General features: G+C 44.4%; 1 protein-coding gene across 1 annotated transcript in view; it reads right to left on the bottom strand.

Annotated features, from left to right (window-relative positions):
- The window catches only part of LOC311120006 (coronin-7-like), a gene marked incomplete at its 3' end in the record, with an annotated part of 89539 nt that overhangs the window by 46273 nt on the left and 23013 nt on the right, over nt 1-20253 (bottom strand). Inside the window, exon 7 of the mRNA XM_084194640.1 lies at nt 19236-19286. Within this exon, the coding sequence (XP_084050766.1) occupies nt 19236-19286 (51 nt within the window). The remainder of the gene's footprint in view (nt 1-19235; nt 19287-20253) is intronic.

The raw sequence follows: 20253 nt of genomic DNA, 5'->3' as shown, positions 1-20253 counted from the left end.
GGTGAAGGAGGGCATGGAGAGACAGAGAGAGAGGGCAAAGGACAGGGGGTGAAGGAGGGCATGGAGAGACAGAGAGAGAGGGCAAAGGACAGTGGGTGAAGGAGGGCATGGAGAGACAGAGAGAGGGCAAAGGACAGGGCGTGAAGGAGGGCATGGAGAGAGAGAGAGACAGGGCAAAGGACAGGGGGTGAAGGACAGCATGGAGAGACAGAGAGAGAGCAGGGCAAAGGACAGGGGGTGAAGGAGGGCATGGAGAGACAGAGAGAGACAGGGCAAAGGACAGGGGGTGAAGGACAGCATGGAGAGACAGAGAGAGAGCAGGGCAAAGGACAGGGGGTGAAGGAGGGCATGGAGAGACAGAGAGAGACAGGGCAAAGGACAGCGGGTGAAGGACAGCATTGAGAGACAGAGAGAGCAGGGCAAAGGACAGCGGGTGAAGGAGGGCATGGAGAGACAGAGAGAGACAGGGCAAAGGACAGGGGGTGAAGGACAGCATGGAGAGACAGAGAGAGCAGGGCAAAGGACAGCGGGTGAAGGAGTGCATGGAGAGACAGAGAGAGACAGGGCAAAGGGGGACAGGTAGTTATGAGTTATGACTGCACACACATTAAAACTAAACGCTACAAATGCTTCAAACGCTCAAAAGGTGACCTCACAAAATAAGATGTGCTTTTTGTCCAAAATGCAGCATGGTTAAAATGTCAGTATAAACCATGTCATATAGGATTACATGGAGGGAAGAGGGAGGTGAAGTGCGGGGTCGGGAGCATCAATCATAAGGGTCACAGGTACAGGTGCTAGTTCAGATTCAAGGACAGAAAAAGTGAAGTGAAATGCGCATCTCTTTCGATTTAGATTTCACTCTTCAGGACGAGCGTGGTAGCCTGGTCCCAGATCTGTTAGTGCAGCACAGCCAACTCCCTTGGCAGCATAAACAGATCTGGGTCCAGGTCATGAGTGCGGAGGATGTAGCAATAAAACAATGGTTCACAAGGACACACACACAAATGCGCACATACACATCCATGTTAATTTGAATAGCATTATAATTGTTATAGTTCAGGTTCTTTAGAGGGTTCTGATTCCTTAAAAAGGTCTAAATATTTTTACACAGGTTTCCTTTTTTTCTCACACAAACCCTCTTTCAGCACTGCCAAAGAATGAGCTGTTGATACTTCCTGGAGAATAAAAAGTGTTTAGTGTCAGAGAACGTCTAACACCAACACATCGTGATATTACGTCAACATTGTGAAACACCAAATAAAACATACATAAAGTACAGAATGCAAACTATCCAAGAAAATGTCATAGCTCATACTCAGAGCTTACACACATTACCCATTACACAAGGAATCAATCTAACCATGTTTCTAACAGTGGTTTTTAATATACCCAATCACGCTGTCCGCTGGACACTGTTAAATTTCAATTCAGAAGTGGCTAGATGGTTACTATAGCAACCTTGTTAACTGTGAACTTTGTCTGAAAACAAACAGTTTTTAATAAGTGGACTGAGTGTCCAAGACTGATTCCTCTTCTCCCATTGTAAACGTGTGCGTTGTAAATATGTCATGGCTGAACTATCCCACAGTCTACCTACCCAGAGATCGGCTTCTCCTCAATAGCACTTTGACCTCAGGTTTTCCCTTTCTGGATTATAGGCTCATAGATAGTACAGTTCAACAAGATAACACAGACAGCAATCAATAAACACATCATGTAGTACAGTACAATGTGGGGGAATGGAGCCACAGAGATAAGACTTAATGCTGGCTGGCACTCTATAGTAGGGTTTAATGCTGGCTGGCACTCTATAGTAGGGTTTCATGCTGGCTGGCACTCTATAGTAGGGTTTCATGCTGGCTGGCACTCTATAGTAGGGTTTGATGCTGGTCTGGCACTCTATAGTAGGGTTTAATGCTGGCTGGCACTCTATAGTAGGGTTTCATGCTGGCTGGCACTCTATAGCATGGTTTAATGCTGGCTGGCACTCTATAGTAGGGTTTCATGCTGGCTGGCACTCTATAGTAGGGTTTCATGCTGGCTGGCACTCTATAGTAGGGTTTCATGCTGGCTGGCACTCTATAGTAGGGTTTGATGCTGGCTGGCACTCTATAGTAGGGTTTAATGCTGGCTGGCACTCTATAGTAGGGTTTAATGCTGGCTGGTACTCTATAGTAGGGTTTGATGCTGGTCTGGCACTCTATAGTAGGGTTTCATGCTGGCTGGCACTCTATAGTAGGGTTTCATGCTGGCTGGCACTCTATAGTAGGGTTTAATGCTGGCTGGCACTCTATAGTAGGGTTTGATGCTGGTCTGGCACTCTATAGTAGGGTTTAATGCTGGCTGGCACTCTATAGTAGGGTTTCATGCTGGCTGGCACTCTATAGCATGGTTTAATGCTGGCTGGCACTCTATAGTAGGGTTTCATGCTGGCTGGCACTCTATAGTAGGGTTTCATGCTGGCTGGCACTCTATAGTAGGGTTTGATGCTGGCTGGCACTCTATAGTAGGGTTTCATGCTGGCTGGCACTCTATAGTAGGGTTTAATGCTGGCTGGCACTCTATAGTAGAGTTTGATGCTGGCTGGCACTCTATAGTAGGGTTTAATGCTGGCTGGCACTCTATAGTAGGGTTTAATGCTGGCTGGTACTCTATAGTAGGGTTTGATGCTGGTCTGGCACTCTATAGTAGGGTTTGATGCTGGTCTGGCACTCTATAGTAGGGTTTGATGCTGGTCTGGCACTCTATAGTAGGGTTTAATGCTGGCTGGTACTCTATAGTAGGGTTTGATGCTGGTCTGGCACTCTATAGTAGGGTTTGATGCTGGTCTGGCACTCTATAGTAGGGTTTGATGCTGGTCTGGCACTCTATAGTAGGGTTTCATGCTGGCTGGCACTCTATAGTAGGGTTTCATGCTGGCACTCAGGAGGGACTGTATCGCTGTAGCCTCTGTAGTCTTCGCCCTCATGCTGAAGAGGGAGATTCACATTAAAAGAGACAAAACAATGTATTTGTATGTTGAACTTAAGGGAATTTCATTCAAAAGATGAAAATAAAAGTTTTGTTCTTGAGCTTAAAATATTTTTGATATGTCTACTATGTGTCTCTGTAGCTCAGCTGGTAGAGCACGGCGCTTGTAACGCCAAGGTAGTGGGTTCGATCCCCGGGACCACCCATACACAAAAAAAATGTATGCACGCATGACTGTAAGTCGCTTTGGATAAAAGTGTCTGCTAAATGGCATATTATTATTATTATTATTATGTGTCTAACCCAGAGACTCGAGTAAAAATCAGTCTATAGGAGTCGGTGTTTGTTCATTTGTGTGTGTGCCCGTGTTCGTGTGTGAATGCATGCATGTGAACATGCTTAGATGCCTGCTTACACATACTGCAGTAGAACTACTGCTAAGGGAATCTGCAGTATGATCGGAGTTACTTTGCGGCCAAGAGGAGCGTTTTTCCAACTGGATCGGGCCGGCGTCCGGGCGCACCTTCCAAGGCTTTTATTAGAGTCCACAGGGACACACGGAGCTCCGAGCCTCCGGCCACTGTGACATTTGTTGGTCTGATGTGATTAATAAGGAGCATCCAGACACTGCACTTGATGAATGTATTAAATTGTTTCTTTTAATTATAAAGATGCACCTGTTAAGAACTTTTAAGACTCCATGGACTGATGAGAAATTGAAAAACTGTATGGTTGAAAGAGATGGGGCAAAAGGAGTGACTAATAAGTCTGGCTGCACATCTGACTGGCTGACTTACTGCAAATTGAGAAATTATGTGACTAAACTCTATAAAAAGAAGAAGAAACTATATTATGAAGCCAAGATCAATGATATAAAAACTTTGGAGTACTTTAAATGAAATTATGGGCAGAAAGAGAAATTCAACTCCATCTTTAATCGAAACAGATGGCTTATTCATCACAAAACCAGTTGATGTTGCCAATTATTTTAATGATTACTTCATTGGCAAAGTCAGCAAACTTAGGCAGGAAATGCCAACAACAAACAGTGAGCCATCATATTCATGCATAAAAAAACTCATAATGAAAGAAAAGCATTTTAAGTTTGAATTTTGTCAAGTTAGTGTGGGAGAGGTGGAAAAATGATTGTTATCGATCAATAATGACAAACCTCCTGGCATTGACACTAGATGGAAAGCTACTTAGGATGGTAGCTGACTCTTTAGCCACTCCTATCTGTCATATCTTTAATCTGAGTCTAGAGGAAAGTATTTGTCCTCAGGCCTGGAGGGAAGCCAAAGTCATTCCGCTACACAAGAGTGGTAAAGCGGCGTTTACTGGTTCTAACAGCAGACCTATCAGCTTGCAGCCAGCTCTTAGCAAACTGTTGGGAAAAAAATTGTTTGACCAAATACAATGCTAGTTCTCTGTAAACAAATTGATCACAGACTTTCAGCATGCTTATAGAGAAGGGCACTGATGATTGGTTGAAAGAAATTGATAATAAGAAGATTGTGGGAGCTGTACTGTTAGATCTCAGTGCTGCCGTTGATATTATTCACCATAACCTGTTGTTGAGAAAACGTATGTTTTATGGCTTTACAACCTCTGCCATATCATGGATTCAGAGCTATATATACAGTGAGGGAAAAAAGTATTTGACCCCCTCTCAATCAGAAAGATTTCTGGCTCCCAGGTGTCTTTTATACAGGTAACGAGCTGAGATTAGGAGCACACTCACACAAGACCATCGCCAAGCAGCTTGGTGAGAAGGTGACAACAGTTGGTGCGATTATTCGCAAATGGAAGAAACACAAAATAACTGTCAATCTCCCTCGGCCTGGGGCTCCATGCAAGATCTCACCTCGTGGAGTTGCAATGATTATGAGAACGGTGAGGAATCAGCCCAGAACTACACGGGAGGATCTTGTCAATGATCTCAAGGCAGCTGGGACCATAGTCACCAAGAAAACAATTGGTAACACACTACGCCGTGAAGGACTGAAATCCTGCAGCGCCCGCAAGGTCCCCCTGCTCAAGAAAGCACATATACAGGCCCGTCTGAAGTTTGCCAATGAACATCTGAATGATTCAGAGGAGAACTGGGTGAAAGTGTTGTGGTCAGATGAGACCAAAATCGAGCTCTTTGGCATCAACTCAACTCGCCGTGTTTGGAAGAGGAGGAATGCTGCCTATGACCCCAAGAACACCATCCCCACCGTCAAACATGGAGGTGGAAACATTATGCTTTGGGGGTGTTTTTCTGCTAAGGGGACAGGACAACTTCACCGCATCAAAGGGACAATGGACGGGGCCATGTACCGTCAAATCTTGGGTGAGAACCTCCTTCCCTCAGCCAGGGCATTGAAAATGGGTCGTGGATGGGTATTCCAGCATGACAATGACCCAAAACAAACAGCCAAGGCAACAAAGGAGTGGCTCAAGATGAAGCACATTAAGGTCCTGGAGTGGCCTAGCCAGTCTCCAGACCTTAATCCCATAGAAAATCTGTGGAGGGAGCTGAAGGTTCGAGTTGCCAAATGTCAGGCTCGAAACCTTAATGACTTGGAGAAGATCTGCAAAGAGGAGTGGGACAAAATCCCTCCTGAGATGTGTGCAAACCTGGTGGCCAACTACAAGAAACGTCTGACCTCTGTGATTGCCAACAAAGGCTTTGCCACCAAGTACTAAGTCATGTTTTGCAGAGGGGTCAAATACTTATTTCCCTCATTAAAATGCAAATCAATTTCTAACATTTTTGACATGCGTTTTTCTGGATTTCTTTGTTGTTATTCTGTCTCTCACAGTTCAAATAAACCTACCATTAAAATTATAGACTGATCATGTCTTTGTCAGTGGGCAAACGTACAAAATCAGCAGGGGATCAAATACTTTTTTCCCTCACTATATATATATATATATATATATATATATATATATATATATATATATAAATAATAGAAATCAGAGGGTTTTCTTTAATGGAAGCTTCTCTAATGTCAAACATGTAAAGTGTGGTATACCGCAGGGCAGCTCTCTAGGCCCTCTACGAGTTTTATTTTTACCAATGTCCTGCCACTGGTATTAAACAAAGCCTGTGAGTCCACCCAGACTATTTACATTGACCCCCCAAACATTTGTTTTTACACTGCTGCTACCCGCTGTCTATCATCTATGCATAGTCACTTTACCCCTACCTACATGTACAAATTACCTCGACTAACCTGTACCGCTGCACATTGACTCGGTACCGGTACCCCCTGTGGATAGCCTCGTTATTTTATTGTGTTAATTTTTATTATTTTTTACTTTCGTTTATTTGGTATATATTTTCTTAACTCTTTCTTGAACTGCATTGTTGGTTAAGGGCTTGTAAGTAAGCATTTCACGGTAAGGTTTACACATGTTGTATTCGGCGCATGTGACAAATAAAGTTTGATTTGATTTGTATGCTGATGATTCAACCATATACAGTGCATTCAGAAAGTATTACGACCCCTTCACTTCTTCCACATTTTGTTACGTTACAGCCTTATTCTAAAATGTATTACAGTGTTTTTTCCCCTCATCAACCTACACACAATACCCCATAATGACAAAGCAAAAACAGTTTTTTAGACATTTTTGCAAATTTATAAAAAATATATAAACTTAAATATCGCATTCATATAAGCATTCAGACCCTTTACTCAGTACTTTGTTGAAGCACCTTTGGCAGCGATTACAGCCTCGAGTCTTCTTGGGTATGACGCTACAAGCTTGGCACACCTGTATTTGGGGAGTTTCTCCCATTCTCCTCTGCAGAATCCTTTCAAGCTCTTTCAGGTTGGATGGGGAGAGTCGCTGCACAGCTATTTTCAGTTCTCTCCAGAGATGTTCGATCGGGTTCAAGTCCGGGCTCTGGCTGGGCCACTCAAGGACATTCAGAGACTTGTCCCGAAACCACTCCTGCATTGTCTTGGCTGTGTGCTTAGGGTTGTTCAAATCAAATCAAATTTGATTTGCCACATGCGCCGAATACAACAGGTGTAGACATTACAGAGAAATGCTTACTTACAAGCCCTTAACCAAAAACGCAGTAAAAAAAATATATCAGTCAAAAATAAAATAACAGTAGGGAGGCTATATACAGGGGGTACCGGTACAGAGTCAATGTGCGGGGGCACCGGTTAGTCGAGGTAATATGTACATCTGGGTAGAGTTAAAGTGACTATGCATAAATAATTAACAGAGTAGCAGCAGCGTAAAAGAGGGGGATGGGGTGGGGTGGGCAATGCAAATAGTCCGGGTAGCCATGATTAGCTGTTCAGGAGTCTTATGGCTTGGGGGTAGAAGTTGTTAAGAAGCATTTTGAACCTAGACTTGGCGCTACAGTACCGCTTACCGTGTGGTAGCAGAGAGAACAGTCTATGACTAGGGTGGCTGGAGTCTTTGACAATTTTTAGGGCCTTCCTCTGACACCGCCTGGTATAGAGGTCCTGGATGGCAGGAAGCTTGGCCCCAGTGATGTACTGGGCCGTACGCACTACCCTCTGTGATGCCTTGCGGTCGGAGGCCGAGCAGTTGCCATACCAGGCGGTGATGCAACCAGTCAGGATGCTCTCGATGGTGCAGCTGTATAACTTTTTGAGGATCTGAGGACCAATGCCAAATATTTCCAGTCTCCTGAGGGGGAATAGACTTTGTCGTGCCCTCTTCACGACGGTCTTGGTGTGTTTGGACCATGATAGTTTGTTGGTGATGTGGAAACCAAGGAACTTGAAGCTCTCAACCTGTTCCACTACAGCCCGTCGATGAGAATGGGGGCATGCTCAGTCCTCTTTTTTTCCCCCTGTAGTCCACAATCATCTCCTTTGTCTTGACCACGTTGAGGGAGAGGTTGTTATCCTGGCGCCACACGGCCAGGTCTCTGACCTCCTCCCTATAGGCTGTCTCATCGTTGTCGGTGATCTACCACTGTTGTGTTGTCGGCAAACTTAATGATGGTGTTGGAGTCGTGCCTGGCCATGCAGTCATGGGTGAACAGGGAGCACAGGAGGGGACTGAGCACGCACCCCTGAGGGGCCCGTGTTGAGGATCAGCGTGGAAGATGTGTTGTTTCCTACCCTTATTTAAACAGCTTAGAAAATTCCAGAAAATGATGTCATGGCTTTAGAAGCTTCTGATAGGCTAATTGACATCATTTGAGTCAATTGGAGGTGTACCTGTGGATGTATTTCAAGGCCTACCTTCAAACTCAGTGCCTCTTTGCTTGACATCATGGGAAAATCAAAAGAAATCAGCCGAGACCTCAGAACATTTTTTTTTTTTAGACATCCACAATCTGGTTCATCCTTGGGAGCAATTTCCAAACGCCTGAAGGTACCACGTTCATCTGTACAAACAATAGTACGCAAGTATAAACACCATGGGACCACACAGCCGTCATACCGCTCAGGAAGGAGATGCGTTCTGTCTCCTAGAGATGAACGTACTTTGATGTGAAAAGTGCAAATCAATCCCAGAACAACAGCAAAGGACCTTGTGAAGATGCTGTAGGAAACAGGTACAAAAGTATATATATCCACAGTAAAACGAGTCCTATATCGACATAACCTGAAAGGCCGCTCAGCAAGGAAGAAGCCACTGTTCCAAAACCGCCATTAAATAGCCAGACTACAGTTTGCAACTGCACATGGGGACAAAGATCGTACTTTTTTGAGAAATGTCCTCTGGTCTAATTAAACAAAAATAGAACTGTTTGGCCATAATGACCATCGTTATGTTTGGAGGAAAAAGGGGAAGGCTTGCAAGCCGAAGAACACCATCCCAACCGTGAAGCACAGGGGTGGCAGCATCATGCTGTGGGGGTGCTTTGCTGTAGGAGGGACTGGTGAACTTCACAAAATAGATGGCATCATTAGGAAGGAAAATGATGTGGATATATTGAACAACATGTCAAGACATCAGTCAGGAAGTTAAAGCTTGGTCGCAAATTGGTCTTCCAAATGGACAATGACCCGAAGCATACTTCCAAAGTTGTGGCAAAAGGGCTTAAGGACAACAAAGTCAAGGTATTGGAGTGGCCATCACAAAGCCCTGACCGCAATCCTATAGAACATTTGTGGGCAGAACTGAAAAACCGTGTGCGAGCAAGGAGGCCTACAAACCTGACTCAGTTACACTAGCTCTGTCAGGCAGGAGGAATGGGCCAAAATTCACCCAACTTATTGTGGGGAAGCTTGTGGAAGGCTACCCGAAACGTTTGACCCAAGTTAAACAATTTAAAGGCAATGCTACCAAATACTAATTGAGTGTATGTAAACTTCTGACCCACTGGGAATGTGATGAAATAAATAAAAGCTGAAATAAATCATTCTCTCTACTATTATTCTGACATTTCACATTCTTAAAATAAAGTGGTGATCCTAACTGACCTAAGACAGGGAATTTTTACTAGGATTAAATGTCAGGAATTGTGAAAAACTGAGTTTAAATGTATTTGGCTAAGGTGTATGTAAACTTCAACTGTACGTACGGTCACTGTTGGGACGACGTCATCGATGCACTTATTGATGAAGCCAGTGACTGATGTGATGTACTCCTAAATGCTATCGGAAGAATCCCGGAACATATTCCAGTCTGTGCTAGCAAAACAGTCCTGTAGCTTAGCATCTGCGTCATCTGACCACTTTTTTATTAACCGAGTCACTGGTGCTTCCTGCTTTAGTTTTTGCTTATAAGCAGGAATCAGGAGGACAGAGTTATGGTCAGATTTGCCAAACGGAGGGCGAGGGAGAGCTTTGTACGCGTCTCTGTGTGTGGAGTAAAGGTGGTCTAGAGTTTTTTTCCTTTGGTTGCACATTTAACATGCTGGTAGAAATTAGGTAGAACAGGATTTAAGTTTCCCTGCACTAAAGTCCCCGGCCACTAGGAGCGCTGCCTCTGGATGAGCGTTTTCCTGTTTACTTATGGCCTTATACAGCTCATTGAGTGCAATCTTAGTGCCAGCATCAGTTTGTGGTGGTAAATAGACAGCTACAAAAAATCAAGATGAAAACTCTCTTGGTAAATAGTGTGGTCTACAGCTTATCATGAGATACTCTACCTCAGGCGAGCAAAACCTTGAGACTTCCTTAGTATTAGATTTTATGCACCAGCTGTTGTTTACAAATATGCACAGACCGCCACCCCTTGTCTTACCGGAGTCAGCCGTTCTATCCTGCCGATGTAGCGTATATCCCGCCAGCTGTATGTTATCCATGTCGTAGTTCAGCCACGACTCGGTGAAACATACGATATTACCGTTTTTAATGTCCTGTTGGTAGGATAACCGTAATCTTAGGTTGTCCAATTGGTTGAACATTGGCTAATAGGATTGACGAAAGAGGCAGTTTACTCGCTCGCCGTCGGATCCTTACAAGGCACCCCGTCCTACATCCATGTTATCTCAGTCTCTTTCTCATGCGAATGACGGGGATTTGGGCCTTGTCGGGTGTCTGTAGGATATCCTTCACGTCCGACTCGTTGAAGAAAAAATCTTCGTCCAAAACGAGGTGAGTAATCGCTGTCCTGATATCCAGAAGCCATTTTTGGTCATAAGAGACAGTGGCAGAAACATTATGTACAGAATAAATTACAAATAACATGAAAAAACACACATAATAGTTTAATTGGTTAGAGGGCTGTAAAACGGCAGCCATCTTCTCTGGCGCCATCTCAGTCAAGATGTCCTGTTGGAAGGTGAACCTTTGCCCATTCTGAGGTCCTGAGCGCTCTGGAGCAGGTTTTCATCAAGGATCTCTCTGTACTTTGCTCCATTCATCTTTCCCTCGATCCTGACTAGTCTCCCAGTCCCTGCCGCTGAAAAACATCCCCACAGCATGATGCTGCCACCACCATGCTTCACCGTAGGGATGGTGCCAGGTTTCCTCCAGACGTGACGCTTGGCATTCAGGCCAAAGAGTTCAATCTTGGTTTCATCAGACCAGAGAATCTTGTATCTCATGGTCTGAGAGTCCTTTAGGTGCCTTTTGGCAAACTCCAAGCGGGCTGTCGTGCTTTTTACTGAGGAGTGGCTTCCGTTTGGCCAGTCTTCCATAAAGGGCTGGAGTGCTGCAGAGATGGTTGTCATTCAGGAAAGGTTCTCCCATCTCCACAGAGGAACTCTGGAGCTCTGTCAGAGTGACCATCAGGTTCTTGGTCACCTCCCTGACCAAGGCCCTTCTCCCCCTATTGCTCAGTTTGGCTGGGCGGCCAGCTCTAGGAAGAGTCTTGGTGGTTCCAAACTTCTTCAATTTAAGAATGATGGAGGCCACTCTGTTCTCGGGGACCTTCAATGTTGCAGGAATGTTTTGGTACCCTTCCCCAGATCTGTGCCTCGACACAATCCTGTCTCGGAGCTCTACGGACAATTCCTTCGACCTCAGGCCTTGGTTGTTGCTCTGACATGCACTGTCAACTGTGGGACCTTATATAGACAGGTGTGTGCCTTTCCAAATCATGTCCAATCAATTGAATTTACCACAGGTGGACAAATCAAGTTGTAGAAACATCTCAAGGATGATCAATGGAAACAGGATGCACCTGAGCTCAATTTCAAGTCTCATAGCAAAGGGTCTGAATACTTATGTAAATAAGGTATTTCTGTTTTTCCTTCTTTTTTTATGTGCAAAAAATTCTAAAACCTGTTTTCGCTTTGTCATTATGGGGTATTGTGTGTAGATTGATGAGGGAAATGTTTTCTTTAATCCATTTTAGAATCAGTCTGTAACGTAACAAAATGTGGGAAAAAGTGAAGGGGTCTGAATAATTTCCAAATGCACTGTACATGTCAGCAACCACAGCTAATGAAGTCACTGAAACCCTTAACAAGGAGTTGCAGTCAGGTTTAGAATGTTTGGCCAGTAATAAACTGGTCCTGAACATCTCTAAAATGAAGAGCATTGTATTTGGTACAAATCGTTCCCTAAGCTCTAGACCTTAGCTGAATCTGATAATTAATGGTGTGGCTGTTGAACAAGTTGAGGAGACTAAATTACTTCGTGTTACCTTAGATTGTAAACTGTCATGGTCAAAACATATAGATTCAATGGTTGTAAAGATGGGGAGAGGTCTATCCATAATAAAGAGATGCTCTGCTTTTTTGACACCACACTCCAAAAAAAGCAAGTCCTGCAGGCTCTAGTTGTCTTATCTTGATTATTGTCCAGTCATGTGGTCAAGTGCTGCAAAGAATGACCTAGTTAAGCTGCAGCTGGCCCAGAACAGAGCGACATGTCTTGCTCTTCATTGTAATCAGAGAGATAATATAAATACTATGCATCCCAGTCTCTCTTGGCTAAGAGTTGAGGAGAGACTGACCGCATCACTTATTTTTATAAGAAACAATGTGTTGAAAATTCCAAATTGTTTGCATAGTCAACTTACACACAGCTCTGACACACACACTTACCCCACCAGACATGCCACCAGGAGTCTTTTCACAGTCCCCAAATCAAGAACAAATTCAAGAAAGCATACAGTATTATAGAGTCATTATTGCATGGAACTCCCATCTCATATTGCTCAAATAAACAGCAAACCTGGTTTAAGAAAACCAGATAAAGCAACACCTAACGGCACAATGCCTCTCCCCTATTTGACCTAGATATCTTGTGTGTATGTATTGAAATGTAGGCTATGTGTGCGTTTTTTTTATTGATGTAGTTCTGTCATTGAGCTGTCCTTGTCTGTGAATGTTCTGTATTATGTGATGTTTGGTGTGGAGCCCAGGAAGAGTAGCTGTACATCATAATCAAAAGGACAACAGCAATGGCAGGAGGACAAAAGCAGAAAGAAGGTCTCTCTCTCTCTCTCTCTCTCTCTCTCTCGTCTAAAACAGAGCCTCATTGTCATGGCTGCCAGAGTCCACCCTGCCTGGAAGCTAGCTCACCGTGCCCACTGCTAGTTTAGACTTACTGTAATGATAAATACCAATGCCTGGAAGCTAGCTCAACGTGCCCACTGCTAGTTTAGACTTACTGTAATGATAAATACCAATGCCTGGAAGCTAGCTCACCGTGCCCACTGCTAGTTTAGACTTACTGTAATGATAAATACCAATGCCTGGAAGCTAGCTCAACGTGCTCACTGCTAGTTTAGACTTACTGTAATGATAAATACCAATGCCTGGAAGCTAGCTCAACGTGCCCACTGCTAGTTTAGACTTACTGTAATGATAAATACCACTACCTGGAAGCTAGCTCAACGTGCCCCCTGCTAGTTTAGACTTACTGTTGTGACAAACGCGAGTCTGAATGACCACGAGATCCACATGCACACACAGACACACACACACACCTCCTATAATGAAAAATAAGAGTCTGAGCAGTCACACACACAGCCTGTATGTTTAAAGTAACAGGGGAGAGAGGGGAGCGTCCGCTCTCAGTAATGCAATAGACTGGTGTGTTTTCACTCCTTTGCCCTGCCCGCGCTCTCCTCCAAAACCCATTCTAGGCCCTCTCTAATTTCACCAAAAGCAGCAGAAGCCCAAATGGAGGAATCTGGCCCCCAAGAATCCAGAGAAACTATTCACTTTCCTGTCTCCCTCTCTCCTCTTCCCTGCCAGGGACCACAGCCTCCGTGTCTGCAGCCAGCACCGGCCCAAAAGTATGAGGAGTATTTTCAGCTCAGTAATTTCAAAACACACACACACGCACACCTTGTAACTAAGTATGGGCAGGGAAGAGGCCTCGCTAGGGAGGTCAGTTTTGGGGATGATTAGGGAAAGTACAGAGCCATGAGGAGATGGACAGACAGACAGAGCCAGATAAGTATTAAGCAGGGAAAGGTAGTCAAATGTAAAATAAGGGTGTTTTCACATATAATCCTCTTTAAAAGAACCAAACTCAGTCCTCTTTAAAGTGAACTCTGGGTAAAAAAAAAAAAAAAAGAACTCAGTCCTCTTTGCATTCACATTGCTATGTTTAGAAAGGAACCAATATCTTTTTCCAACATTCAATCAATACACTCTGGGTTTTTACAAAGTGCAGGACAAGCCATTTAAATCAGAACATGTTATCGGACTTACATTTTGGAAGCTAATAGATTGCATTTATGAGACATAATAACTGTAATCAGACGATACTATTAACATGTAAATATTATCGGTAACAGAATTAATAGCAGAAGAATAACTGCAGATTAAATAATGCTGTAATTGAACATTGTACACCCAGTGTAGGCTACTGCCCTTTAATAAGAGCTAGAATTGATATTGGTGATTCTCACCAAATATGTTGTGGTCTTCTCACACTATTCAAACCCCCACAATCGAATAAACAGCTTATGATGCTCTCTTAGCCTATAGGACCGAGTTTGGAAAACCCTGATCTAGTGTGTGGTGCTAGAATAATGACAAGTGAACATGGGGAGCGTTGTGTTCACACTTCCCTAAAAAAGGGAACCGGAATTCAGCGAACCGAACTCAGACCACATCTCGAGATGGTCTCAGTTCGGTTCGCTTCAGGGGGGCTCTTTTGACGGGTCCGAGTCTTTGGAGCCTTCGTCACTGCACAAAATGAAGCGAACAACACTGACTTCACAAAAATTGTCTGAAAGGGACTAAGTGGAAAACACCCTAAGATCAAAACGGCATGTTTCAGCTGGGAGAGATTCTGAGAACGACACACACACACAACCCGTGCCAGCTATCTAAATGTACACTATGCGTGCGCGCATCCACACACACACACAAACACACACAGTTTGAATACGGCTCCTCCTGTCCAAAGCCTAAATTACCCAGCTCGCTCTCTTTCCCCGTAAATATAGCAAAAATCACAGCTACAATTACTGCCTATATATTTACTCCACCTGCCTATAAGGGAACATAATCATGTCCATCCTAAACTTAACCATAACCCTTAACCTTATGCCTAAACCACCCCTAAATTAAGAGCAAAACACACATTTTTGATTTAATCCATTTTCACGAATAAAGCCCATTTTGACTTGGCAGCTTTGCCATAGTGGGAACCAGAGTGATGGTGGGCCAGCTTTGAGGTATACTGTAGCTACAAGCTGGGTAGAAGCTACATGTATCATGGTCCCCCACATGGTTATGCTTAAGCAAGCAAACTGCCGTAACAAAGGTTAAGGCTATAGAAAGAGTAGGCTAAAACACACCCAAGTTTGGCATCAGGGCTAAGGTGGAAGTAGCCTGGTGCCAGATCTGTTTGTGCCATCTTGCAAACTCATATGGTCATTGTCATGCCAAATGAACATAGGAATTGGCTAAAGCAACAGGTTTGGCGTCCAGGCTAGGGTTGAACAGGACACAGTCAAAAATCTACTCCATATGCCCCTGGATGGTACTGCACTGAATGAATGCTAGCCCGGTCAACAGTGCTTTAGCAAGCAAACTCCTCTAACAACCACTTCACCCAGATTTGGCTAGGGGTGGAATCAGGACACAGTCAAAAATCCTCTCCAAGATATTTGCCCTGGATGGTACTGCTGCACTGAACGCCTGTTGAACGATGACATGATTTGTTTAGTGAAGTCAAAACACTTCATCACTTCTCACCTCCTTTAGAGGAGATCCTCCCTTTAATAGTTACCAGCTTTCCTCCAGACCTGGGATCAAACACTATTGGAAATCATTTCAAATACTAGATGATGTGCTAGATTGAGCTTGTCTGGCTTAATGGACCAATAGACTAGTCCCAAAAGTATAAACCATGCCCATTTTGCACTCCAGGCGGCTAGAACAAAGATTTGTATATAGCCTCGTTATTGTTATTTATTGTGTAAGTATTTTCTATTTGCTAATTTTCTTACTTTTTTAACTTTGCATTGTTGGGAAAGGGCTCATAAGTAAGCATTTCATGGTAAAGTCTACACCTGTTGTATTCAGTGCATGTGACAAATACAATTTGATTTGATTTAAAATAGTGTTTGAACCCAGGGTGGCTTTCCTCCGATATCCAATAGAGGATTGTGGTGCAGTGCTCTGTGGCCTCACTTGATGAGGGAACAACGGTTCAGTCTCGCGTGAAGATAAAAACCTAGTTATCTATGAGGTCGAGACAGTCTCGCGTGAAGATAAAAACCTAGTTATCTATGAGGTTGAGACAGTCTCGCGTGAAGATAAAAACCTAGTTATCTATGAGGTCGAGACAGTCTCGCGTGAAGATAAAAAGCTAGTTATCTATGAGGTCGAGACAGTCTCGCGTGAAGATAAAAACCTAGTTATCTATGAGGTCGAGACAGTCTCGCGTGAAGATAAAAACCTAGTTATCTATGAGGTCGAGACAGTCTCGCGTGAAGATAAAAACCTAGTTATCTATGAGGTCGAGACAGTCTCGCGTGAAAATAAAAACCTAGTTATCTATGAGGTCGAGACAGTTTTGACACCAGTACTATTTCTATTGTGGCCTCGCCGGCAATTCGCTGCCATCAAATCACGACAGAACAGACAGAGTTGTTACAATGCATTGTGGGGGCAGAAGACAAGCCATACACCCTGGTGGAATACATCTTAAAGGCCCACTGTGTAATTTAAAAACAACAAAACAGTAGCCCCACCACTTGATTTGCTATAAACCTCAGAGATGGGGCTGGAGAAATGTTACCACTTAAAATCAGCTTTGGATAGCATTCATAAGGGATATCCTTCAACAATAAATGAGTATCATTCTTTTAAATATAAAAACTGTCTGCTAATATCACACTGGCCCTTTAAGTTGACATAAACAAACAATCTGGGGGCATCACAATGACATCCAAGACCAAACCGTCGTCGGAAACCATGTCTGTCAGATTCCAAGTGTTAACTGTAATGTAATGCTGTGTTTAACAGTACTCTGAGACCCATGTATACATTAGATGGATTCACACCCTCGATCCGGCCCAATAACCAGCCTCATCGGGTTCCTGCCAAATGGCCCCCTTTCTCCTATATAGTGCACTACTTATGACCTGACCACTATGGGCCCTGGTCAAAAGTAGTGCAATATAGAGAGAATAGGGTGCCATTTGGGACACCACCTGTATGTTAGGATGAACCACCGCTCCGCTCGTTAAAGTCTACTCTACCACCCAACATGGTGTTAATGGGTGTGGCGCTCCTTCTCACGTTCTCCAGAGAGACATCTGAAAGCTGTCAAGGGGGCTAAGATGATGGGGCTGGGGCTTTCTGGTTTAACTATAGCACACTTAGCAGGTCCTCTTGATGAATATGAGAGTGTAAGTGTGTGTGTGTGTGTGTGTGTGTGTTCCGAAGCCCTGGGTCCGGAGTTCTAGACATGTGGACCCTTCACAAAGTCTTACTCCGATCCAAGCTAACGAGCAAGAACCCTTAAAAGAGCAAACTGAAAACATTCCAACAGGTTTTGCTTGGGTTTCACAATGGTTTTTATCAAAACGCATCGAGAAACCTAAGGAATTCTGAGTCATTTGAGTAGCAGTTCATTTCTAACAATGGTTCCATTGCCAAACGTATCCACTAACAGAGGGGAATTGAAGTAGTCCATTGGAGTGCTGTCCTGTTGTTTAAAGGCTGGAGATGTTGTCAGAAAGGTTATCCAGTTTCTGACTGACTGACACACCTAAGGTAAATACTGTATTGGAGGGTTCAAACATTTGGACTGGAGCCAGTTATCCTCTCACATTGATTCAGCAAACACACTCACAGTAAAAATTACACACACACACAGAGAGAGAGAGAGAGAGAGAGAGAGAGAGACAGAGAGAGAGAGACAGAGAGAGAGAGACAGAGAGAGAGAGACAGAGACAGAGACAGAGACAGAGACAGAGAGAGAGAGAGAGAGAGAGAGAGAGAGAGAGAGAGAGAGAGAGAGAGAGAGAGAGAGAGAGAGAGAGAGAGAGAGAGAGAGAGAGAGAGAGAGAGAGAGAGAGAGAGAGAGAGAGAGAGAGAGAGAGAGAGAGAGAGAGAGAGAGAGAGAGAGAGAGAGAGAGAGAGAGAGAGAGAGAGAGAGAGAGAGAGAGAGAGAGAGAGAGAGAGAGAGAGAGAGAGAGACAGAGAGAGAGAGACTCATGTACACACAGCCCAAGGCCACGTCCAACTTTTTTCAACTTCCTTTCTGACAAGGTGTCTGACGTAAGTCGGCACAGAGGCATCGGAAACAGTAATCCTTTCACAAAGGTGTCAGAGCTACACACACACAGACACACACACACAGCCACACACACACACACAAACCCTCTTTGGCAGTGAGCTGTCCTCCAGGTATTTACACAAGGGCGGTGGGCGCTGAGCGGTGTGTAATATTTAATCTGCTGGCATCGGCATTTATTGTTTTTCCAGCCAGTCTCTGTTTACAGATGACAGACGGAGCTTAACACAGGGACTAGATCACTAATGACATCTCTCTGGGAGGTCCCTTTGACGTCCGCCGCCCAAAAGTCTGAGAATATTTTCTCAATGTTGCTAACCCTCCTCTGTGTGTGTGTGAGTGCCCCCTCCTCAATTCCACTCAGTTCCCCATTCCTGCTGGTTGTGATGGAGTACCATTGGTTGGCCAAAAGCTGGGACAGGGTTGCCATCGTCAACAACTCCAATAAATCCCAGTAAGGAAGTAACCAGTGGTCACAAAGGTTCACGGTCGCACCAACTCCCACAACACCATTCATAATGTTTCCCTTGGTTCCCACGGGTAACCAGCTTGTGTACAGTTCTAATGAATCAATACTTAGATAAATCAGGAAGAAGGGACAGTGGTGAGAGCTTTGGGCCAAAGCCACCATGTTTTTTAGTGGGACTAGGACATCCCACCACGCTCCATGGTGAAGTTTCCCCTACGTACAGATCTGGGATCAGCTACCCCTCACCCAATCCGAAACTTAACCAAAAGTTGGGAAAATGCACAACTGACCAAAGATCAGCATGTAGGGGCAACTTCACCCTACACCATCCCACCACAGCACAGTGTGGGGCGAGGCCTACAGACTGACAGGGCAGCTTCCAGAGGGAAGGGTATGGTGGTCTGGAGGTCGGCCATTTTAAATCGACACAGAGAAGAAAGAGATGGAGAGCTGAGAGGGTCAGGCTGACCTCCGCTGACCTCCAGGACAAAGTCACAGACAGCCAGGTCCTACTCCCACTGCAGGTCACAGTCATACAGAATGTATCACCCCTGTTTACTGTTAATCTACTCATTCATTCTATGAGCCCTATCAAGTAGCAGCATCCATTCACTGGATGGATCGCAATGAAAGATGGCTCTGGTTTGTTCGTGTGGGTTAGGGGAGATGTGGAGTCCAGTAGAGTGACTTACCTGAACAGGTGTCAGCTGGGCTCTTGGGTCAAAGACTCGCAGCTTTTTGTCCTAGAAAACAGAGAAGAGGAAAGATGCATATTGGGGTAACTTGGAAAATGACACAGAAGCACTCACGATCAACGCCACAAATATTTTTTTGACAGATCTTTAGATTTGAATCAGAAGCCCTGATTGGTCCCCTTCTTACTCTTCTAAATCTTCAAAAAATGTGCATGGCCTTAAATAGTGCTGATATTTGTAGAAGCCATGCATGATTACAGTGAACCACTATAAAATCTTGAAATAACTTCCCATAGTCCATGAAATGACTGACAATTTCATTTCAGCAGACAAAAATACACTCACTGGTCAGTTTATTAGGTACACCACCCCGTTCACGAAAATGGTTCGGTCCTACATACAATGAGTCACGTGACCTTGACTTGCTATATAAAACAGGCAGACCGGCATCAAGGCATTCAGTGGGCAAAACGAGTGACCTAAGCGACTTTGAGCATGGTATGATCGTCGGTGCAAGGTGCGCACCGGTTCCAGTATCTCCGAAACGGCCGCCTCCTGGGCTTTTCACGGTGCAGTACAATAATAACGGTGCAGTACAACAGTGGTGTGCAGAACGGTGTCTCAGAACGCACAACTCGTCGGTCCTTGTCACAGATGGGCTATTGCAGCAGACAACCACACCGGGTTCCACTCCTATTAGCTAAAAACAAGAAGAAGCTGCTCCAGTGGGGACGCGATCACCAACATTGGACAATTGAGGAGTGGAAAAACATCGCCTGGTCCGACGAATCCTGGTTCCTGTTGCGTCATGCTGATGGCAGAGTCAGGATTTTGCGTAAGCAGAGTCCATGGCCCCATCCTGCCTGGTGTCAACGGTACAGGCTGGTGGTGGTGGTGTAATGGTGTGGGGAATGTTTTCCTGGCACTTGTTAGGTCCCTTGATACCAATTGAACAATGTTTCCATGCCCCGAAAAATTCAGGCTGTTCTGGAGAGAAAGGGAGGTCCAACCCCGT

Source organism: Coregonus lavaretus (assembly GCF_964263955.1).
Source record: "Coregonus lavaretus genome assembly, contig: HAP1_SCAFFOLD_918, whole genome shotgun sequence".
Lineage (NCBI taxonomy): Eukaryota > Metazoa > Chordata > Actinopteri > Salmoniformes > Salmonidae > Coregonus > Coregonus lavaretus.
This window is presented reverse-complemented; position numbering and strand designations above follow the sequence as displayed.